General features: G+C 40.5%; 2 protein-coding genes across 2 annotated transcripts in view; both read left to right on the plus strand.

Annotated features, from left to right (window-relative positions):
- Positions 1-1,737, plus strand: part of LAMP3 (lysosomal associated membrane protein 3) — a 34,803-nt gene extending 33,066 nt beyond the window's left edge. The window contains exon 6 of the mRNA XM_082625824.1: positions 11-1,737. Coding sequence (XP_082481950.1) covers positions 11-144 — 134 coding nt within the window. The 3' untranslated portion in view covers positions 145-1,737. The remainder of the gene's footprint in view (positions 1-10) is intronic.
- A 5,711-nt stretch (positions 1,738-7,448) lies between these two features.
- Positions 7,449-19,281, plus strand: part of MCCC1 (methylcrotonyl-CoA carboxylase subunit 1) — a 71,197-nt gene continuing 59,364 nt past the window's right edge. The window contains exons 1-4 of the mRNA XM_082625839.1: positions 7,449-8,602; positions 10,980-11,026; positions 14,004-14,140; positions 17,189-17,284. Coding sequence (XP_082481965.1) covers positions 8,514-8,602; positions 10,980-11,026; positions 14,004-14,140; positions 17,189-17,284 — 369 coding nt within the window. The 5' untranslated portion in view covers positions 7,449-8,513. The remainder of the gene's footprint in view (positions 8,603-10,979; positions 11,027-14,003; positions 14,141-17,188; positions 17,285-19,281) is intronic.

The following is a 19,281-nucleotide window of genomic DNA, read 5'->3' on the forward strand; positions in this document are numbered from 1 at the left end:
TTTCTCTTAGTGGACGAATGTTCATCTGACTACACAATTGTGCTTCCTGTGATTGGGGCCATTGTGCTTGGTCTCTTCGCAGTGGGTTTGATTGTCTATGGAATCCGCTTAAGGCGTGAATCTTCTGGATACCAGAGAATCTAACTGGTGCCCCGAGGGAAAAGAAAAAGGTGCAGTTTAGAGAATTCTTTCATTGTTTCCAGGATATTGAAGACTTCCCTTGGAGTGTGGGTCCTTCCAACCGTGTAAACCACTATCTTTCACAAAAACCAAATTTCTGACGTAAGTTCAAGCAGTACATCAATTTCAAAATAATTTTTGTTCATTTTATGAAAGATCGAGTGAGCTGTTTAAGAATATTTTCTAGTTTCCTTGAAAATATTTTAACCAGAGTCAACATTTGAGATACATTAAACTAACATAATGTATGTAAAGTGGTATATGCTCCATATTATAAACCAAAGCATCAATTGTAATTAATATTACCTGTGTTCACATTGGGGACTTAATTTTATCCTTGATCTTTTCCACTTTTAAAAATGCTTCTGCTTTGCCTGTAAAATGTATTTTCAGTGCTTTTACTATCCATGTTTTGTAAGATGTATGTGTCTGTCAATTGACTTACCTCCTTTTCCACTTTAAATGTTTTCTAAAAATCGTCAAAAAGAACAACATATCATAGGTTGTCTAGATACTTGATGTGACACCAAGAGGAATAGATCAGCTTATATTTTTATCTTGATGACTCCTCCAGAATCACTAAAACTAAGAATTAGGTGGCTACAGACAACATAATTAAATAATAAGCAAGAAACAATAATAATGGCCTTTCACTATTGAACACATATGTGTCAGACACTAGGCTAAGCAGTTTATATACATCTCATTTAATTTTCACAACTTACATGTGAGTAAACTCAGACTTAAAGAAATTAATCACTTAAATGTCACCCAGCTAACAAGTGGCAGAGCCTGAATTTGATTTCCTGTTGGTCTGGTACCAAGGTCTCTGGTCTTTTCACTACACCAAATTGCCTACAAGAACAATGACAATAAGTGCTGCCTGAAGCCTCATACTGGCATATGCTCACTTTTACAGAGGAAATTATTTTGTCCAGAATCACGAGAGATTATGGCACATGAAAGGAGGGCTTAATGGGAAATAAAATAGCCTATCTTTAATGAAGTTCTCTACTCCCTCGAAGAAAACTGAGAGGCTCTGTAAAACATTCGTTTCTCATTTTTATGGGATTGTTAAGCTGTGAGTCTAAGGATAAAGGAATGGAGTAAATTTCTCAAGGCATTTTTTATTTCTTTGAAAGAGAAATTGAACTGCTAACCAACTTTTCTTTCTTGAATGTAGATCCCCCTCTTGTGGTAACTTGCTTCTTCTGCAGTTTTATGGCCACATTTTCACTCTAGTTCACGTTTTTCTGTAGAGCAGCCAAGAATTTTATTCCTCCTTGTTTTTACTTCCAAAGAAATGTTAACAGAAAAGACCACACACCCCTAGCATTCGTTAGTAAAGGAATAATTCAAGTCACCCTGGAGAACATATTCACTTTCCTGACTTGTTCTCTTATGGCTCAGTAGGTTTGGGAAGGACCTGCCTTTAGTCTTAATAGAATATTGAATTGTATTAAAAGTTTTTGTAATAAAAACTTACCTTGGAGATTTATGTCATTCGTTCCTTATAATTCGGTTTTTGTGCTATTAAAAATTTTGTTTACAACCTTAGTGGAGGTTGTTGCTTGAATCAGTAAGTTAAATCGTCTTCCTAGAAATAATTTATTTTGTTCTATTCTCCACTGCCACATTATTACTAGGTGCGAAGACCTATTTGAGAGAAACTGAATTTCTGAGAAGATAAACCATATTAAAGTTATAAATTAAATTTCTCAACTCTCAGTCCAGACTACCTGACTGGATTACTGGTTTATTTAAGTGCTGCCACAATTACCCATTCATTCATTCATCCAACCAACATCAATTAAGGACTTCCTAAACGCCAGACAGTCTGGTAGGGGCTGAGATAAATCAGAAGAGGTCCTGTGTTAGTTATCTATAGCTGTGTAACAAATTGCCCTGAAACCTAGCAGCTTAAAACAACGTTTATTATCTCACACAGTCTCTGAGGGTCAGAAATCTGGGAGCAGCTTAGCTGGGTGGCTCTGGCTCAGGGTCTCTCACCAGGTGGCAGTTCGGCTGTTAGCCAGAGCTGCAGTCATCTGAAGGCTCAAATGGGGCTGAAGGATCTACTTCCAAGTTCACACCATGTGGCATATCTAAAGGGTTGCTCACAACACGGCAACTGGCTTTCCCCAGAGCAAGTGATCCAAGAGAGAGAGACGACCACCTAATCACAGAAGTTACATGCCATCACTTCTGCTGTATCCTCTTGGTCACATTGACCATCCCTGGTACAATGTAGGAGTGAAGACCAGGAGAGGTAGAAATCAAGGGAGGCTGTCTTGGATGCTGTCTACCCCACGTCCACTGTCAAGGTAGAATTACTGGTTTACTTCTGCAGGGAAACTCGGGTATAGAAATTCCAGTGCATACACAAAGAAAAGTGGTTTAATAGGAACCTATACAAAAGGTAATAGGAGCAGGGCTGATTCCAGCCTGCTTCCAACTCTGCCCCAGATGTAGCACACCCCCAGGAAAACAGCCTCTCAAGCCCTGGCACTGACAGTCTATGGACCAGCCACTGCTCGGGCTGACTTGCCTTTCTACGAAGGCTAGTTGTTGGCCCATGCTCTGTAATATTCATTTATAGCTTTGCCCCAGGAATTTGTCAACTCTCCTGTCCTCTGTCATAATGTAATCCAAAGTGATCTGGACTGCACAGACATCCCATGGAATATCATTGAACCACTACATTGATGACATCATGCTAATTATACAGGACAAGCATGGAGCAATTATTATGCTGGACGCCTTGGTTAAACACATGTGTTCCAGGAGGTATGAAGATTCAGGGACTGACTACTTCATTGAAGTATTTAAGGACACAGAGGATCAAGGACATGCCAGAATATCCCCTCCAAAATAAAATACAGATGTTTCTTGTCTTGCATCCTTTCCACAAAGAAGGAAACACAGAGCCAGTTAGGTAGGCCTCTTTGGGTTCTGGTGACAACATTCTACAGCTAGGAAAATTCCTCTGGTCCATTTACCAGGTGACATAGAAAGCAATCAGTTTTGAGTGGGGCCAGATCAGGAAAGGGCAGTACAGCAACTCCAGGCCATGATGCAATCAGCCCTGCTGCTTGAGCCAGAGACTCAGACAGACCTTACGGTGTTGGAGGTTTCAGCAGTGGGCAAAGGTACAGCATGAAATTTTTGGCAAACTCTAGTGGGAGAATCATAACAGGCCCTGGGCATTCTGGAGCAAGACCACGGCCATGCCATTTGCAGCAGAGAAATATATACCCTTTGAGAAACAGCTCTTGGCATGTTACTGGGTCCTGGAACACTTGACCTTGGGACACTAAGTGACCATATATCCAGAATTGACCATTTTTGAGCTGGATTCTGTCAAATCCACTAAGTAATGAAGCTGGATGGGTCTAACAGTAATCAATTGCAAGATGGAAATGGTACATCCAGGATCAAGCCCAAGCAGGTTCAGAGAGCATGTATAGGTAAGAGAATCTCTTTGTTTTAGGAAATACACATTAAAGTAGTTAGGAGTAAAAAAGGGCATCATGTCTGCAACTTACTTGCAAATGGTTCAGAAAAAAAAGTATGAGTATATGAGTGTGTGTGTGTGTGTGAGTGTGTGTGTGTGTGTGTGTAGGTACACGGAGAGCAAAAGATAAAGTAAATGTGGTAAAATATAAACACTTGGGATTTATAGGTGAAGGGTACTATTCTTGTAGCTTTTCTCTAAGTCTGAAGTTATGTCAAAACAAATCCAAAGTATGTAAAAGCGTGTATAATAAAAAGCTGTCACTATCCTGCTATCCTGTCCCTGTCTTGGAGCCAACAACTTTTCTTTCCCAGAGGCTATTGCTACATACATAAGCATGTATGTTTTTTCTTTGTCCTATTTTTACACAAATGATAGAATAATAACCACAGTTCTGCACATTGCTTTTTTCACTCATCAATGAATCTTAATACATGAGTACATATAGTGCTGTCTCATTCTTTTTTTAGTGGCTGCATAGTAATCCATTAAATGTATATCCGTACATTTATTTAACCAGTCTCTTTTAATTAGTTTACTTCCAACAATGAAACAATAAGTTTCCTTAATCAGACACCATTTCAAATATCTGTGAGTATATCTTGAGTGATTTCTAAGAAATAGCTTTGCTAGTTTCAAAAGTTTGTGAATTTGCTTTTTTTTTTTTTTTTTTGCGGTACGCGGGCCTCTCACTGTTGTGGCCTCTCTCGTTGTGGAGCACAGGCTCCGGACGCGCAGGCTCAGCGGCCATGGCTCACGGGCCCAGCCGCTCTGCAGCATGTGGGATCTTCCCGGACCAGGGCACGAACCCGTGTCCCCTGCATCAGCAGGCAGACTCTCAACCACTGCGCCACCAGGAAAGCCCATGAATTTGCAATTTTGATAACTATTACCAAAGTACTCTGCATAATGGTTGTACCAATTTTCACTCAATAATGATAACACTCTCATGTCCCTAATTACAGTGTTATTAAACGTTTGATATATGCTAATGTGACAGGTGAAATGTGGTATATCATTATAGTTTTATTTTTTATATTTCTTATAAATTTATTTTTTTTATTTATTTATTTTTGGCTGCATTGGGTCTTCATTGCTGCGCGCGGGCTTTCTCTAGTTGCGGCAAGCGGGGGCTACTCTTCGTTGCGGTGCGCAGGCTTCTCATTGCGGTGGCTTCTCTTGTTGCAGAGCACGGGCTCTAGGCACGCGGGCTTCAGTAGTTGTGGCTCACGGGCTCTAGAGCGCAGGCTCAGTAGTTGTGGCACACGGGCTTAGTTGCTCCGCGGCATGTGGGATCTTCCCGGACCAGGGCTCGAACCCGTGTCCCCTGCATTGGCAGGCGGATTCTTAACCACTGCGCCACCAGGGAAGCCCTATAGTTTTAATTTGTATTTCTTTGATTTGTAATAAGGTCAAGTGCCTTTTACATTTATTTACATTTCCTATTCTGTGAACTCCTCATATTCTTTTTTTTCTTTATACTTGTTAGTTTCCCCCTTAGCTTTATTGAGGTATAAGTGACAAACAAAATTGTATATATTTAACATGTACAATGTGATGAGTTGGTATATGTATACATTGTAAAATTATTACCACAGTCAGGTGATGAGAATACTTAAGATCTACTCTCTTAATAAATGTCAAATATACAATACCGTATCATAATTAGAGTCACCATGCTATACATTAGATTCCCCAGAAGTTATTCATCTTATAACTGAAAGTTTGTTCCCTTTGATCAGTATCTCCCCTTTTTCCCCCACCCCTCAGCTCCTGGTAACCACCATTTTACTCTCTGTTTCTATATGTTTGACTTTTTTTTTTAATTCCAAATATAAGTGAGATCATACAGTATTTATCTTTATCTGGCTCATTTCACTTAGCATAATGTCCTCCAGGTTCATCCACTTTGTTGCAAATGGCAGGATTTCTTTCTCATGGTTCATTCAGTCAACAGATACTTATGTTGTTACTATATCTTGGCTCCTGTGAATAATGCTGCAATAAAGGTGGTAATGCATATATCTCTTCAAGATACTGATTTTGTTTCCTTCAGATATATGTCCAGAAGTGGGATTGCTGAATCATATGGTAGTTCTATTTTTAATTTTCTGAGGACTCTGAATAATGATGTTTTCCATAATGACTGTCCAATTTACATTCCCACCAACAGTGTACAAGGGTTCCCTTTTCTCCACATCCTCACCAACACTTGTTATCTTTTGTCTTTTTGATAATAGCCATCCTAACAGGTGACATCTCATTGTGGTTTTGATTTGCATTTCCCTGATGACTAGTGGTGTTGAGCACCTTTTCATGTAGGTGTTAGTTGTTTGTATGTCTTCTTTGGGAAAATGTCTATTTGGGTCCTTTGCCCATTTTTAATTGGATTATTTGTTTTTTGCTACTGAGTTGTATAAAGTCTCTCTACATTTTAGATATTAACCCCTTGTCAGACATATGGTTTGTAAATATTTTCTCCTATTCAGCAGATGCCCTTTTCATTTGTTGATTGTTTCCTTTGCTGATGAAACTTTTTAGCTCGATGTTGTCCCTACTTTATTTTTGCTTTTTTTGCCTTTGCTTTTGGTGTCATATCTAAAAAATAAAAAACCAATGTCAAGAAGCATTTTCCCTATGTTTTCTTCTAGTGGTGTAAGGCAGGGTCCAGTTTCATTCTTTCATATGAGGATGTCCAGTTTTCCCAACAGTACTTATTGAAGGGACTATTTTTTCCCCATTGGGTGCACTTGGCGCCCTTGTCAAAGCTTAGTTGATCATATATGCGTGGGTTTACTTCTGGGCTCTCTATTCTGTTCCCTTGGTCTCTTCATATTCTTTGAAGCTTTTCTCTTGCATTATAGATCTTTTTTCTTATTGATTTGTAGGAGTTATTTATATATTAAGGAAAGTAGGCCTTCATCTGTGATAAGAGTTATAAAATTATTCCTAGTTTACTTTTTTCTATATATATGTTTAGTTGTGCAGATTTTCAAAAAAAATTATGTAGTTGAATTTATCAATTCTTTTTCTGTTATAGTTTCTGAGTATTGTGTTACACTTAGAAAAACCTTTCCTTCTTTAAGATATCCTATGATATATTCTAGCACTGTTATGATTTTATCTTTTATATTTAATCTTTTATCCATTTGGAACTTACTTTGGTGTTAGGTATGAGGAGTGAGTAGGGATTCAACTTTTCCCCCCCCAGAGGGCTTGCCACTTGTCCCAATACCACTCTTGAATTATTGAGTCTTAAAATCTAGAATGAATGTTGAATTTTATCAAAGACCTATTAAGCATCTATGAACATGATACAATTTTTTCTCTTTTAAATTATTAATAAGATTAATTATATTAATATTGAATCTTCTTACATTTCTGTAATAACCCTTAATCATGGTGTATTACTCTTTCCATATGCTACCAGATACTTTAGTTAGTAATATACTTGAGATTTTCCCATTAATATTCATAAGTGAAGAAATTGGACTATAGTTTTGTGTGTGTGTGTGTGTGTGTGTGCTATCTTTGTTAGATTTTGGTACCAATGTTATCTCACCTCATAAGATTTTGGAGGACTTCCAATTTTTTCTGTGCTCTGGGTCAGAATTAATAGCATTGTGGTCAACTACTATTTACCATTTTGGTGGAGTTTCCTTGTGAAACAAGGTGAGTCATGTGTTTTGGGGATGGAGGTGAAGGTGGAAATGAAGGCAGTAGGAATGATAGGTCTTTGATAATATTCTCTTGTTCTTCTGTGGTAATGGTTTAATTAGATTTTCTATCTCAGGATCTATTTGGGTAAACTGTATTTTCTTATCTTGAACAGCATCCATTTCATCCAGGCTTTCAAAGTTTATTTGCTTAAAGTTGAGCAAAATAGCCTCTTACAAATTTATAATTTTTTCCTATACCTGCACCTTTTCCCCACTTACCTTTTTTTTTTCTTTTTAATCATGGCAAGTGTGCATTTCTCCCCTTCTGATTAGATTAGTTACTATTTATTTATTTATTTATTTTCTGAACTTATTAGTGCTTCTATATTAGTTTTCTTAATTCATTTATTTCTTTTTTAAAAATCTTTACTACTTTATTATGCTTTATTTATGTATTTTTTTCTAACCCTTAAATTGGATGATTAATTTACGTTCACTATAATTTTCCTATAAGCCCGGCTTTAGTTATATCAAATAAGCATCTATATGCACTGTTTTCAGTACTTTTGTTTTCTAGATATTCTGCAGTTCGGTTTTGACTTCCTCTTTTCCTCAACAGTCCGTTAAAACACTTTTTAAAAAGCTCAGGGTGGTTTTAAATTTAATTTTAGTTATTCATTTTATTTTTTCCATTCTTGAGATCATTAGAGAATTTTATCTTGCTCTCCACTCCATTTGACTTTTTCCCCATGACTCTGCCTCGCCCACTTCCTTGCGGCTTTAATAATAATGGTCAGGAGCAGTGTTCCAGAACGAAGGAACGCTGAGGGCCAAGGGGAGAAACAGTGATCCGAGTCCAAGGAAGGCTGAGGACAAAGCCGACCCCTCCTCCGGTTGGCGCAAGGGGCGGAGGGAGCGGGGACCGCACCCCCGCGGCACGCGGACCGACTGGCCAATCGCCGCCACCCAAGCCCTGCTCTGTTCTTTGATTGGTTTTGGTGGATACGCCCCCACCACCCTTCGGTTCACCTATTGCTTGGCTCTGACCTGGACGGTGGCCGGCGGAGGACAAGAGGCTCGCAGAGCGGAGGCAAGGTTTTGCAGTGAGTGGGACACAGCTGCTGTGTCTAAGCGTCGGAGAGTGACGGGGCTGCAGGGACATGGCGGCGGCCTCTGCGTTGTCGGTCCTGCTGGTGGCGGCGGAGAGGAACCGATGGCAGCGAGTCCCGAGTTTGCTGCTGCCGCCGAGGTAACGGCGGGTGGAGGGGCGGTGGATCAGTGTCGGGGCTGGGGGTGAATGGACTCGTGCGGCATGTGAGAGGCGCGGAGGGACCGAGGGTAGAGAGGGAGGAGGGGAGGACGGAAGAAAAACTCCAGCCCAGTCCGGGGGAGGTTCTGCTTTCAGTCTCGGCATCGGGAGGGAGACACGCTTTCTTCTCCCTTCCACACATCCAACCTTCAGCATTCTGCCCATTTTTGTGGAGTGGGGGAGTGGTGGAGCTGAGCCTGCCGTCTCCATGCGCCCCTCGCCATAGGGCCAAGAACAACGCTGTACAGCTTCTAACCATTAACACTGTGTTTTCACTGCATTCCCTCTTTGGGGAGCGTTGTTATGATCCTGCTTCTGGTGAAGTCCGAAGGGGTCAAAGACTTGCCCTAGTTTACACTAGTGGTAAGAAATGGCGCCAGGATGCCAAAGACTCTTGGAGTTCTTTCCCTTTGCTGAAATGAATCAAGTTAACAAAAGCAAATTTGTCTCCGGCGAGCTGAGAGGTTTTGTCAGCAGCTTTGTACACACATTTGAACAAAGCTATCTGATGACTCACTCTAACTAACCTGACTCCAGATCAGTTTCTGATTTTAAGCTTCGGAGACAATTACTGGCAGTGAAGACACTCTGAGGTTTCCAGGTAGCAAGCTTCTTTAGCTTCCTTTGCCTTCTCTTCCCTCCTCCTCCATCATTCTGGAAACACAGTATAGCTTAGTGCTGAAGGGCACAGACTCTGCACTCAGAAGGCAGGGGTCTCAGCTTTGCTACTCTGGGTGTGTGAGTAACCTTGAGAAAGTTACTTATTATCCTCAGTGCTTCAATTTCTTTACCTAGGAGGAGGTGATGATACTATCCCTAGAAGAGATAATACTAGTGCCTTAGACTGTGCGAATTAAATGAATTAATATTAATGTAAAGAGGCTTAAACAGAATCTGATGCATATGAATCAATCCATAGATGTAGCCTTTGCAGACTTCATGATTTGTCTTAAGTTTTTTTTATTGCTTTTATTGTCCAAAAGTTACTGTATGGATGTAGATTTTCAGTTACTTAATTGTAGGACTAGCCCCAGAGCAAAATATGACAGTTGATGAAAGCAATGTTAGTGCTCTTCTTTTTCTCCTGATTTTTCTTTTCTTAGGTTTCCAGGGCTCTTCAGGATATTACACAGACCCATTTTCTCTCACTTCCCTCTCCCTCTCAAATCTTAGCTATTATTTATAGAACCATTCTCAAGTGGGTGTCACCCTGGAAAATGTTAGAATTGTTAATGGCATGTAGAATTAAAATCTTATCAGTATATAGGGTGTTTACATGTTTTTTTATGTCATGATTTTGTAGTAACTCAGGAAAGAAATCTAGTCTAGTGGTGGAATTTTAAAAACGAGGAGAAACTGGTATAGAAATTCTTGAATCAGGATGGATTAATCGCATGGAAGCAACTTCTTAATGTTTTTTAAGCCATTTTAAATTGTAGTGTAGATAATGGTGAAAAATGGAATAGACCAATCAGAACATTGCTGGAATAGAAGATTATAGTTAAGTGGTGTGTGTGTGGGAGGTGGTTGTCTCTTGGTTTTCACTGGAAAATGGCAGAAGAAAACTTTAGTTCAGCCGTGTCCTTAAAACTGACTCAGAGTCTTAAGCTGGATTTACCAAGAAGCAGTCATTTTATAGACACATTGCCCAGGACAGGCCTTGAATCTTATTGGTAAGCGTATCTGAAGATTGTGATGGGAAGATGCTGTGATTCCCCACCTCCCCATTGAAGATCAAGAAAGCGAGTTCAGTTGATTGGAAAGATGTGGGAAAGCAGTGGCCTCCTGAGAAAACCATCTTGTGGAACTCAAGTACCAAAGCTGTGGGTCTTCCCAGGACATTTTATTTAATAAAATGGAATAGAACAGGAACTATCGAAACATCGGGGAAATTTTCTTTCATAAAACTTCTGTGTGTGTACTGGCTTGTGAAGTCAAACATAGTTTTTACTTTGGGTTCTGGTGAAAAAAGTTTGAAAACAAGCTGAACTAGATGATCTTGAAGTACCTTGGCTTTCTAATTGTTTCTGACTCCATGGTCATTTGCCAGCCTCAGGAATGAGCCGGTTAGGTGATCTGGTCAAGGACACTTAGTACCAGGGAGAACAGCCAGAACTGTAACTTTTGATTTCTAGATTCGTTTTCTTCCCACAAAGTAAATCTTATTGAATCACTCTGTAGGCTTAAGGTTTAAATGTAACTAAAGTCATATCTAGATTTGGTTGCAAGTTTTTAAAAATTGAGATTCTTTTGAGAGAACAATGACAGATCTTACATATCCTGTTTAATTATAATTCCATTTGGATTCATTTTATAGGGGATGGACTTGGAAGCAAAAAGCCATGAGGTATGCAACTACCACAGGTACTGATACCCTCTTCTATTTGGCCTTGTTTCAGGTTATGAAGTAAGAAAGGGAAATGCTTAATTATTTAATGTGTGCATAATAGAATTAGTTTTTATATACTTTTGAAGTTTTGGATTTTCATGATTACTTTCTTAGTATTGAGTCAATGGTTTTCACCTCTTATGTTAAATCTCTCTTGCTTTTGAGTCTAAAATATATAGGTAAATAGTTAAGGACATTTTATGTTTATGTTGTTATTTATTTGACCCTCTTTAGTGTATTGAATTGAAAAAGCATACATATGATGGTCTAAATCAGTGCTTGAAAACAGTTCTTTCCAGTAGCAGGAATTTTTTTTTTTTTTCAAAAAAAATGTTACGTGGAGTTCCCAACTGTAAACATTTAAAAGTGTAACTTCCGGTTGACTGAGTGTAGCCCCCTCCTCCAACATATACATGCATGCTTCACCCTAGCACCCCTGTGACAGCTTGGGCTCTATAGATCCCTGTTGAAAAACATAGTTTGTTGTTTGTTTGTTTTTTATAATGATGCTGAGCTTTTTTTCTTTTTTAAAAAAATATTTATTTTTTGGCTGTGTGGGGTCTTAGTTGCGGCACGCAGGATCCTTCATTGCGGCGCGTGGGCTCTTTTTTGTTGTGCACAGGCTTCTCTCTAGTTGTGTCGCACGGGCTGCAGAGCACACAGGCTCAGCAGTTGTGGCGCGTGGGCTTAGTTGCCCCGTGACATGTGGGATCTTAGTTCCCCGACCAGGGATTGAACTGGCGTCCTCTGCATTGTAAGACCGATTCTTAACCACTGGACCCACAAGGGAAGTCCCAAAAAACATACTTTGAAATTATATAAAGCTTTATTTTTTGAGTAAAATAAATATTATAAACTGTCAAAAACATTTATTTCATGTGTGATGATGGAAGTGTATTTTATTTATTAATACAATAACATGTCATATGACACTAATGCCAGTGAACTGGTGCAGTATTCATTTATATTGCAAGAACCACACACCCCTGTGTACAGAGAGATAGAGGCAGTGGAACAGAGTGATGAAGAGCTCACATTCTGGAGTGAAGCTAACCGGGGTTCAAATCCTGGAACTACCATTTTTTTTAGCTCTATGATTTCAGGAAATCAGTATCTCTTTCAATCTTAATATCTTCATTTTTAAAATTAAGATAATAATAATAGCCTCTACTTCATAGGATGATTGTGAGGATTTAAGTCCAAGTTGAGTGTTTAGCAGAGGACCTGGGGCATAGAAAATAGGTATTAAAGTTTAGTTATTATTAACTGTGCTTTTTTTTTTAGCTATTGTAATTTGATCTTTGACATAACAAAGCATCTTTTAATTTTATTTTAAATTGAAAAAGCTGAGTAAGAATTTATGTTAATAAGAGTATCTTGAATTTCATGACTTCTAAAGGCTTATTAACAGCTCTCCCTTATCTGATCACACTGGCATTGATTCTAATCGAGGTCAAAATGGAAAGGCAGCAGAAACTAACACACCACTGTAAAGCAATTATACTCCAATAAAGATGTTAAAAAAAAAAAACAGGGGTTTCCCTGGTGGCGCAGTGGTTGTGAGTCCGCCTGCCGATGCAGGGGACACGGGTTCGTGCCCCGGTCCGGGAAGATCCCACACGCCACGGAGCCTGCGCGTCCGGAGCCTGTGCTCTGCAACGGGAGAGGCCACAACAGTGAGAGGCCCGCGTACCAAAAAAAAAACCCACAATGAGGGGGTACTTCCCTGGTGGTCCAGTGGTTAAGACTCCACACTCCCGATGCAGGGGGCCTGGGTTCGATCCCTGGTCCGGGAGCTAGATCCTGCATGCATGCCACAGCTAAGAGTGCACAGATCTCGCACATTGCAACAAAGGATCCCGCATGCCACAACGAAAATCCTGAGTCCCGCAGCTAAACCTGGTGCAGCCAAAACAAACAAACAACAACAAAAAAGGAAAGGCAAAGAAGATAACTTGGTGTACCCAGAGAGACAATCGGCAATAAAGACAATAGAGACATTATAAGTTAAAGTGACCCTATCTCTGCAAAGGTCTAACTTTACCCTACACAAGTAGCAACATCTACAAATATTGGACATTGAAAAGAAATGCACTGATATTAGCTAAAATGGTTATTTGAGGCTTTGTTATGCTGATTTTACCAAAACAAATGTTTATAACCTAGTTAATATCATCATAGAATATTTACATTTGGCCCTTTAGTATCCATAGGTCCCACATCTGCAGGTTCAAGGAGCCAAGGATCAAAAATATTTGAAAATTCCAGGAAGTTTCCAAGCAAATCTTGAATTTGCTGTGCACTGGCAACTATTTATATAGCATTTACATTGTACTTACAACTATTTATGTAGCTTTTTTATTTTTTTATTTTTGGCTGCGTTGGGTCTTCATTGCTGTGCGCGGGCTTTCTCCAGTTGCGGCGAGCAGGGGCTACTCTTCCTTGCGGTGCACGGGCTTCTCATTGCAGTGGCTTCTCTTTGTTGCGGAGCATGGGCTCTAGGCATACAGGCTTCAGTAGTTGTGGCACATAGGCTGAGTAGTTGTGGCTTGCGAGCTCTAGAGCACAGGCTCAGTAGTTGTGGTGCATGGACTTAGTTGCTCTGCGGCATGTGGGATCTTCCCAGACCAGGGCTCGAACCCATGTCCCCTGCATTGGCAGGGAGATTCTTAACCACTGTGCCATCAGGGAAGTCCCTGTAGCATTTATATTATATTAGGTATTATAAGTAATCTAGAGATGATTTGAAGTAAACTGGAGGGTGTGGGTAGGTTATATGCAAATACTACCCCATTTTATATAGTATTAGTATTTATGCATCTGCGGGTTTTGGTGTCTGCAGGGTTCCTGGAACCAGTCCCCCATGGATACTGAGGGACAACTATATTTTGCATTCTCATTCCTTAATTCCCCAGTAACATTTGTGTATGGTTTTCATGGTATTTTAAACAGGACGAAACATTACCAAAGTCCTCATTGCAAACAGAGGAGAAATTGCCTGCAGGGTGATACGAACAGCCAAAAAAATGGGTGTACAGTCTGTGGCTGTTTATAGTGAGGCCGACAGGAATTCCATGCATGTTGACATGGTACGTTGTTAAAAACTGGAAGTCAAATTTTGTAAGTGATCGTATTTGTTTACTGTGTCAGTATTTTACTTCTTTGTTGACAGTTTATATTTGCTAGTATTAACAGTGTCTAAGTAGGTAAGTTCAAACTGCTCACTAAAAATTTATCTTGGGAACCTTTTCCAAACGTAACACCAGTGGAACTACACTGTGTGCCTAGTGGTGTAGTTGACTTCTAGGCAAGGTCCTGTCTCATCAAGGATTGGTTAAAACGGTTCAGAGAATGTGGCTGACCCATAGATCATACTGTCAGTGGCGCACATCCAGATCCCTGATGTACCAGGAGAAGGATCGAGGTCAGTCTTAGCAACTGCCAGTTACTGGCCAAGGGATCTTAGACAAGTCATTTAATGTTTCTGAGCCTTGACTTAACTGTAAAATTATGACCAGCTTCACCTGGGCTTTCCACACTGCCACTTTCCCCCTGAATTCTGTGCAGGGACTATCTCAAACCAGTTTTGCTCTATTCCCACCTCTGACTCTCCCTCTACCACCTATTCTCAGCAGATGATCTTGAGTCACAGAGGACGTAGAATTGAGCTTCCTGCCGCAGAATCTGCTCGCTGCATCTGCATCTGTCCTCTTCCCATCCAAGGCTAGTTTTCTTCCTGTGCTGTGGAGTCCTTCTCCTCTCCCCTGTTAAGAATCTTCCATTTTCTTCTTTTCTCACTGTATACTGTCACTCTAGATCATATCATCAAGTCCTGTGGCTTTGCTAAAAACTTCCAAATGTCTATTTCTAGCCCAGACTTTCTTTTGAACATGATACATGTCTATCCAGCCTCCCACTCAACACCTCCACCTGGATGGGCACCAAATCAATATGTCTGAAATTAAACTCATCACCTTTCATCTGTACTGAGCATGCTTTTCTTGCAGACTTCCCTAACCCAGTAGGTGGCAACACCATCGCTCATAAAAATAATAATGCCAGAGATCTGGGAGTGTTTGAATATCTCCCATCTTCCTCCCCTCTCTACATCCTTCCCCCTTCCCCACCTAGACAATCTCCAATTGCTGTTAATTCTGCTTCTCAAACATTTCTTTCCACTTCTTTCTGCCCTCTACCACCTACACCTTAAGTCAAAGCCGCTATCATCTTCGCCTGGTCAAATGCTGTAGCCTTGTATGTGGTCTCCCTACTTTACCCTTGACCCCCTCCCACAATATTTTCTACACTTCAGCCAGACTGATAGCTTAAAAATCAGATTTTTCATGTTACTCCTGTGCTTTAAATGCTTTAAACCTTTTTATCATCCTCTAGATTATCAATAATTTAAAAGATGGATAGTATTCAGTGTTGGTTAATGTGGTTAGAAATCAGGTTATTGATGGAAATGTATATTAGTGACACCATTTCAAGGGATGATTAACCAGGAGCGATTAAAATGTCATATCTTTCACCCAGCCCTAGAAACACTCCTCTAGGTCTCTGTCCAGAGACATACTCACACATATGTGCACCTAGAGGCATGCACAAGATGCTGCCGGCATCCGTTTGCCATTACAGCTTAAATGTCCATTTAGAGGTACCTGATTAAATGAACTATAGTACCTTCATACTGTGGCACATTATGCAATTGTTATAAAAAAAATGAGGTAGACGTGTGTACTAGCAAGAAAAGAGCTCTCGACATACTGTTAGTGAAAAAAGCAATTGCAGAAGATGACTCTAGAGTTTGATCCTATTGGTGTAAAAACAAAAACTAAAACTGTTGTATGTTTATATAAATATATTCAAATAAATAGGAATGTGGATATGGAAAGGTATGTCCCACATTGATCATAGAGGTTATATCTGGAAGGAGTTTAGAATGAGGGAGAGGGGCAATGCCAAAGGACTCCTTTGCTTCTGTATTACTGTTCACAGTCTTTAGAATGAGAATGGATTTGTATATTGTGGAATTAAAAGTTTAAATTAAAAACACACACTTTAAAAAGTCTCATCATGTGTCCCCTTGGGAGACAGTCCAAAGCTTTAACCTCCCACAAGGCCCTCTAAGATCTGCATCCCCCTGTCTTCCAGTCACATGTCTGGTCCCTGACCCCTTATTCATTGCTCCAGCCACACAAGCCTCCTTCAGTCCCTCAAATGGGCCAGATTTCTTCCCACCCCAGGACCTTCGTATGTGTTGTTTTCTCTGCCGGTGAGGCTTGCCCCCATCTCCATTCCTGTTCCGAACTCCCCTCCTCCTGTTTGCCTGGCCAGGTCCCAGGTCAAGGAGCCCCTTGACCTTCCCTCCCAGCCTTTCCCTGACCAGACTAAACCTGATCCTCTTCCTCTTACCTGCATTGTGTCCTCTGTTTTTCCTTCTTGGCCTTTATCACAGCTGTCATTGAGTGTGTGAATGTATGTTTGATGTTTGTCTCTTCCTCTAGACAGAGACACTTGTCCTGTTTACTGATGTATAGGCAGCTTCACCTCAAAGCATGGCACATAGTGGGTATTCAGTAAGTCTTTGAATGAATGAATGATATTGTGTATCTGGTCTGCTTCAAGGGGTGCTATGATTATATGAAAGTTTTAAGGGACAATATAAAAATAGTTCATAAATGTATAGAATGGGTATTATCATACTCTAATAATTATATAAACTTAAGGAAACTTTGTAATTTTATTTCTTACTGTATACATCTTGTATATTTTGTCTCTGTTGTCAAATTGTACATTGTTGGCATTAACTACATTTAAGGTTACTATTGTTGCTAATAATAATACTGTGACTAATGCCTCTTGCCTTCTAACCCAAGGCACTTTAATTTTCACTCTGTGTGTTTTATACATAAAAGTTAAGTTTTGGTACCCTCCTCCTGTGAAAGATTCCAAACTGGCTTATTTTTATAACATAGACATGAGCTGCTGCTTCTGTTCCTCAATTCTTGCATTGTTCTTAGGAGCCAGCATTTTTATTTATAATAATAAGATGACCCAGCCGCAGTTCTGTATAGTGTACTAGTGTGTACCAGCTGTGTGGTCTTTTAAGCATGTAATTAATATTCCTTCAACAGGCAGATGAAGCACATGCCATCGGCCCCGCTCCCTCACAGCAGAGCTACCTTTCTATGGAGAAAATCATTCAAGTGGCCAAGATCTCCGCTGCACAGGTAAAAGAGTCATGAAGAAATTTGCATTGCAGGGACTTCCCTAGCGGTCCGTTGGTTAGGATTCTGTGCTTCTAATGCAGGGGTCGCAGATTCCATCCCTGGTTGGGGAGCTAGGATCCCACGTGCCACGTGGTGTGGCCAAAAAAAAGAAGAAATTTGCATTGCAAAAGGAATAAGTTTTTTTGTTTGTTTTTTGTTTTTTGGGTTTTTTTGCGGTACACGGACCTCTCGCTGTTGTGGTCCCTCCCGCCGCGGAGCACAGGCTCTGGACGCGCAGGCTCAGCGGCCATGGCTCACGAGCCCAGCCGCTCCGCGGCATGTGAGATCCTCCCGGACCGGGGCACAAACCCGCGTCCCCTGCATCGGCAGGCGGACTCTCAACCACTGCGCCACCAGGGAAGCCCCAAGGAATACGTTCTGTACAGGTTACACAAAATTGCTTATTATTTACAGGACTCGTTCTCTATGTTTAGCTGTTCCCAAAATTTTTACATTTGATTATGGGATTGTTACTGTAAAGTAGGCGTGTCGCTTCTCACTCCTCAGCCACTCTACCGTCTTACTGAGTCCTGTGCACTTTAGATCTTGGGGAAACAGGTGGAGGGAGGGTTTAATTACAAATTTAAATTAAGAGGGAATTCAGCTCTTCTACCTTCAAAGCCAGATCCTAGGAACATCGGATTCTTTGGGAGAAATAGACGGTGCTCTAAATTACAAGGAAAAATAGAATCAAGAAAGAAATCCTTTTCCCTCTTGACTTCCCAGTCTCATTCTAAGGCCCCGCTCCCTGTTTTTCCAATATCCCAGACTCAAAAGTTTGCTGTTATTGTATCTGTCATCCTTCAAAGTAAAATAGGAACCAACTTGTGTTGAATCTTTCTTTGAAATGTCTCCAGAAGTTGTTCTTTTTAATCACACAACCAGGCCTTATGATCTCTTATCTGGATTTCTGATTCTCAGCTGGTTTCCCTACTTCTAAATCCCTTGCCCATCCAATGAGTTGTGCTAGATAGATAACTGTTAGCAGTTGTTTTTACTGCAAGACAGATGTAAGACAGATGTTTCTTAAACCCTTGTTTCATTATTACCACCTGCTCTTTTTTTTTCCTCAATAACTTCACCCCTTTCTCATCCTATTCCCCAGTGAGTAAATCTTTTGTGGTTACAAGGTAAAGTTCAAACTCTTCAGCCTAGCATTTAAGAGTTTCCAGTATTTCTCAAAACTTGTTTCTCATCGCCACTTGTTCATTATGGTTGCAGTGAACTTTTCTCTGTCTTTACACATCATGCTTATTTCTCTAGGCATCTGCTTATATTGTTCCGTGTGCCGGAAATGCTCTTTTCCTCCTTCTCAAATCATTCATGCATTTATTCACTCAGCAAACGTTACTTGGTCTCCTCCTTTGTGCCAGCTTTTAAGCATGTATGCAGGGACTTCCAGTGGTAAAGGATCCGCCTTCAAATGCAGGGGACACGGGTTCGATCCCTGGTTGGGGAACTAAGATACCACATGCTATGGGGCAACTGCGCTCTAGAGCCCATGGGGCGCAACTACTGAGTCCGCACACTCTGGAGCCTGCACACCACAACTAGAGAGAAGCCTGAGCACCGCAACGAAAGATCCCGCATGCCGTAACTAAGACCCGATGCAGCCAAATAAATAAATATTTTTTAAAAAAGCATGTATGCAGCAGTGACTAACACAGTTTATACCCTCTGTCTGAAGCTACACTCTTATAGGTGAGGCAGAAAATAAATATTGGGTTGGCCCAAAAGTTTGTTCATAAGATGTTACAGAAAAACCTGAACGAACTTTTGGGCCAACCCAATATTTAAATGAGTAAAGAACAGATATAACTAGGAATGTTATAAGTGGTAGGAAGAAAGTAAACCCAGATAAGGGGGTAAAGACTGGTTAGGAAATGCTTTTAAATAGAGTGATCAGTGGAGGCCTCTTTGAAGAGGTGACACTTGAACAGGGACCTGCCTGATGAGAA

The sequence above is a fragment of the Mesoplodon mirus genome (genome assembly GCF_964341445.2).
Source record: "Mesoplodon mirus genome assembly, chromosome: 6".
Lineage (NCBI taxonomy): Eukaryota > Metazoa > Chordata > Mammalia > Artiodactyla > Ziphiidae > Mesoplodon > Mesoplodon mirus.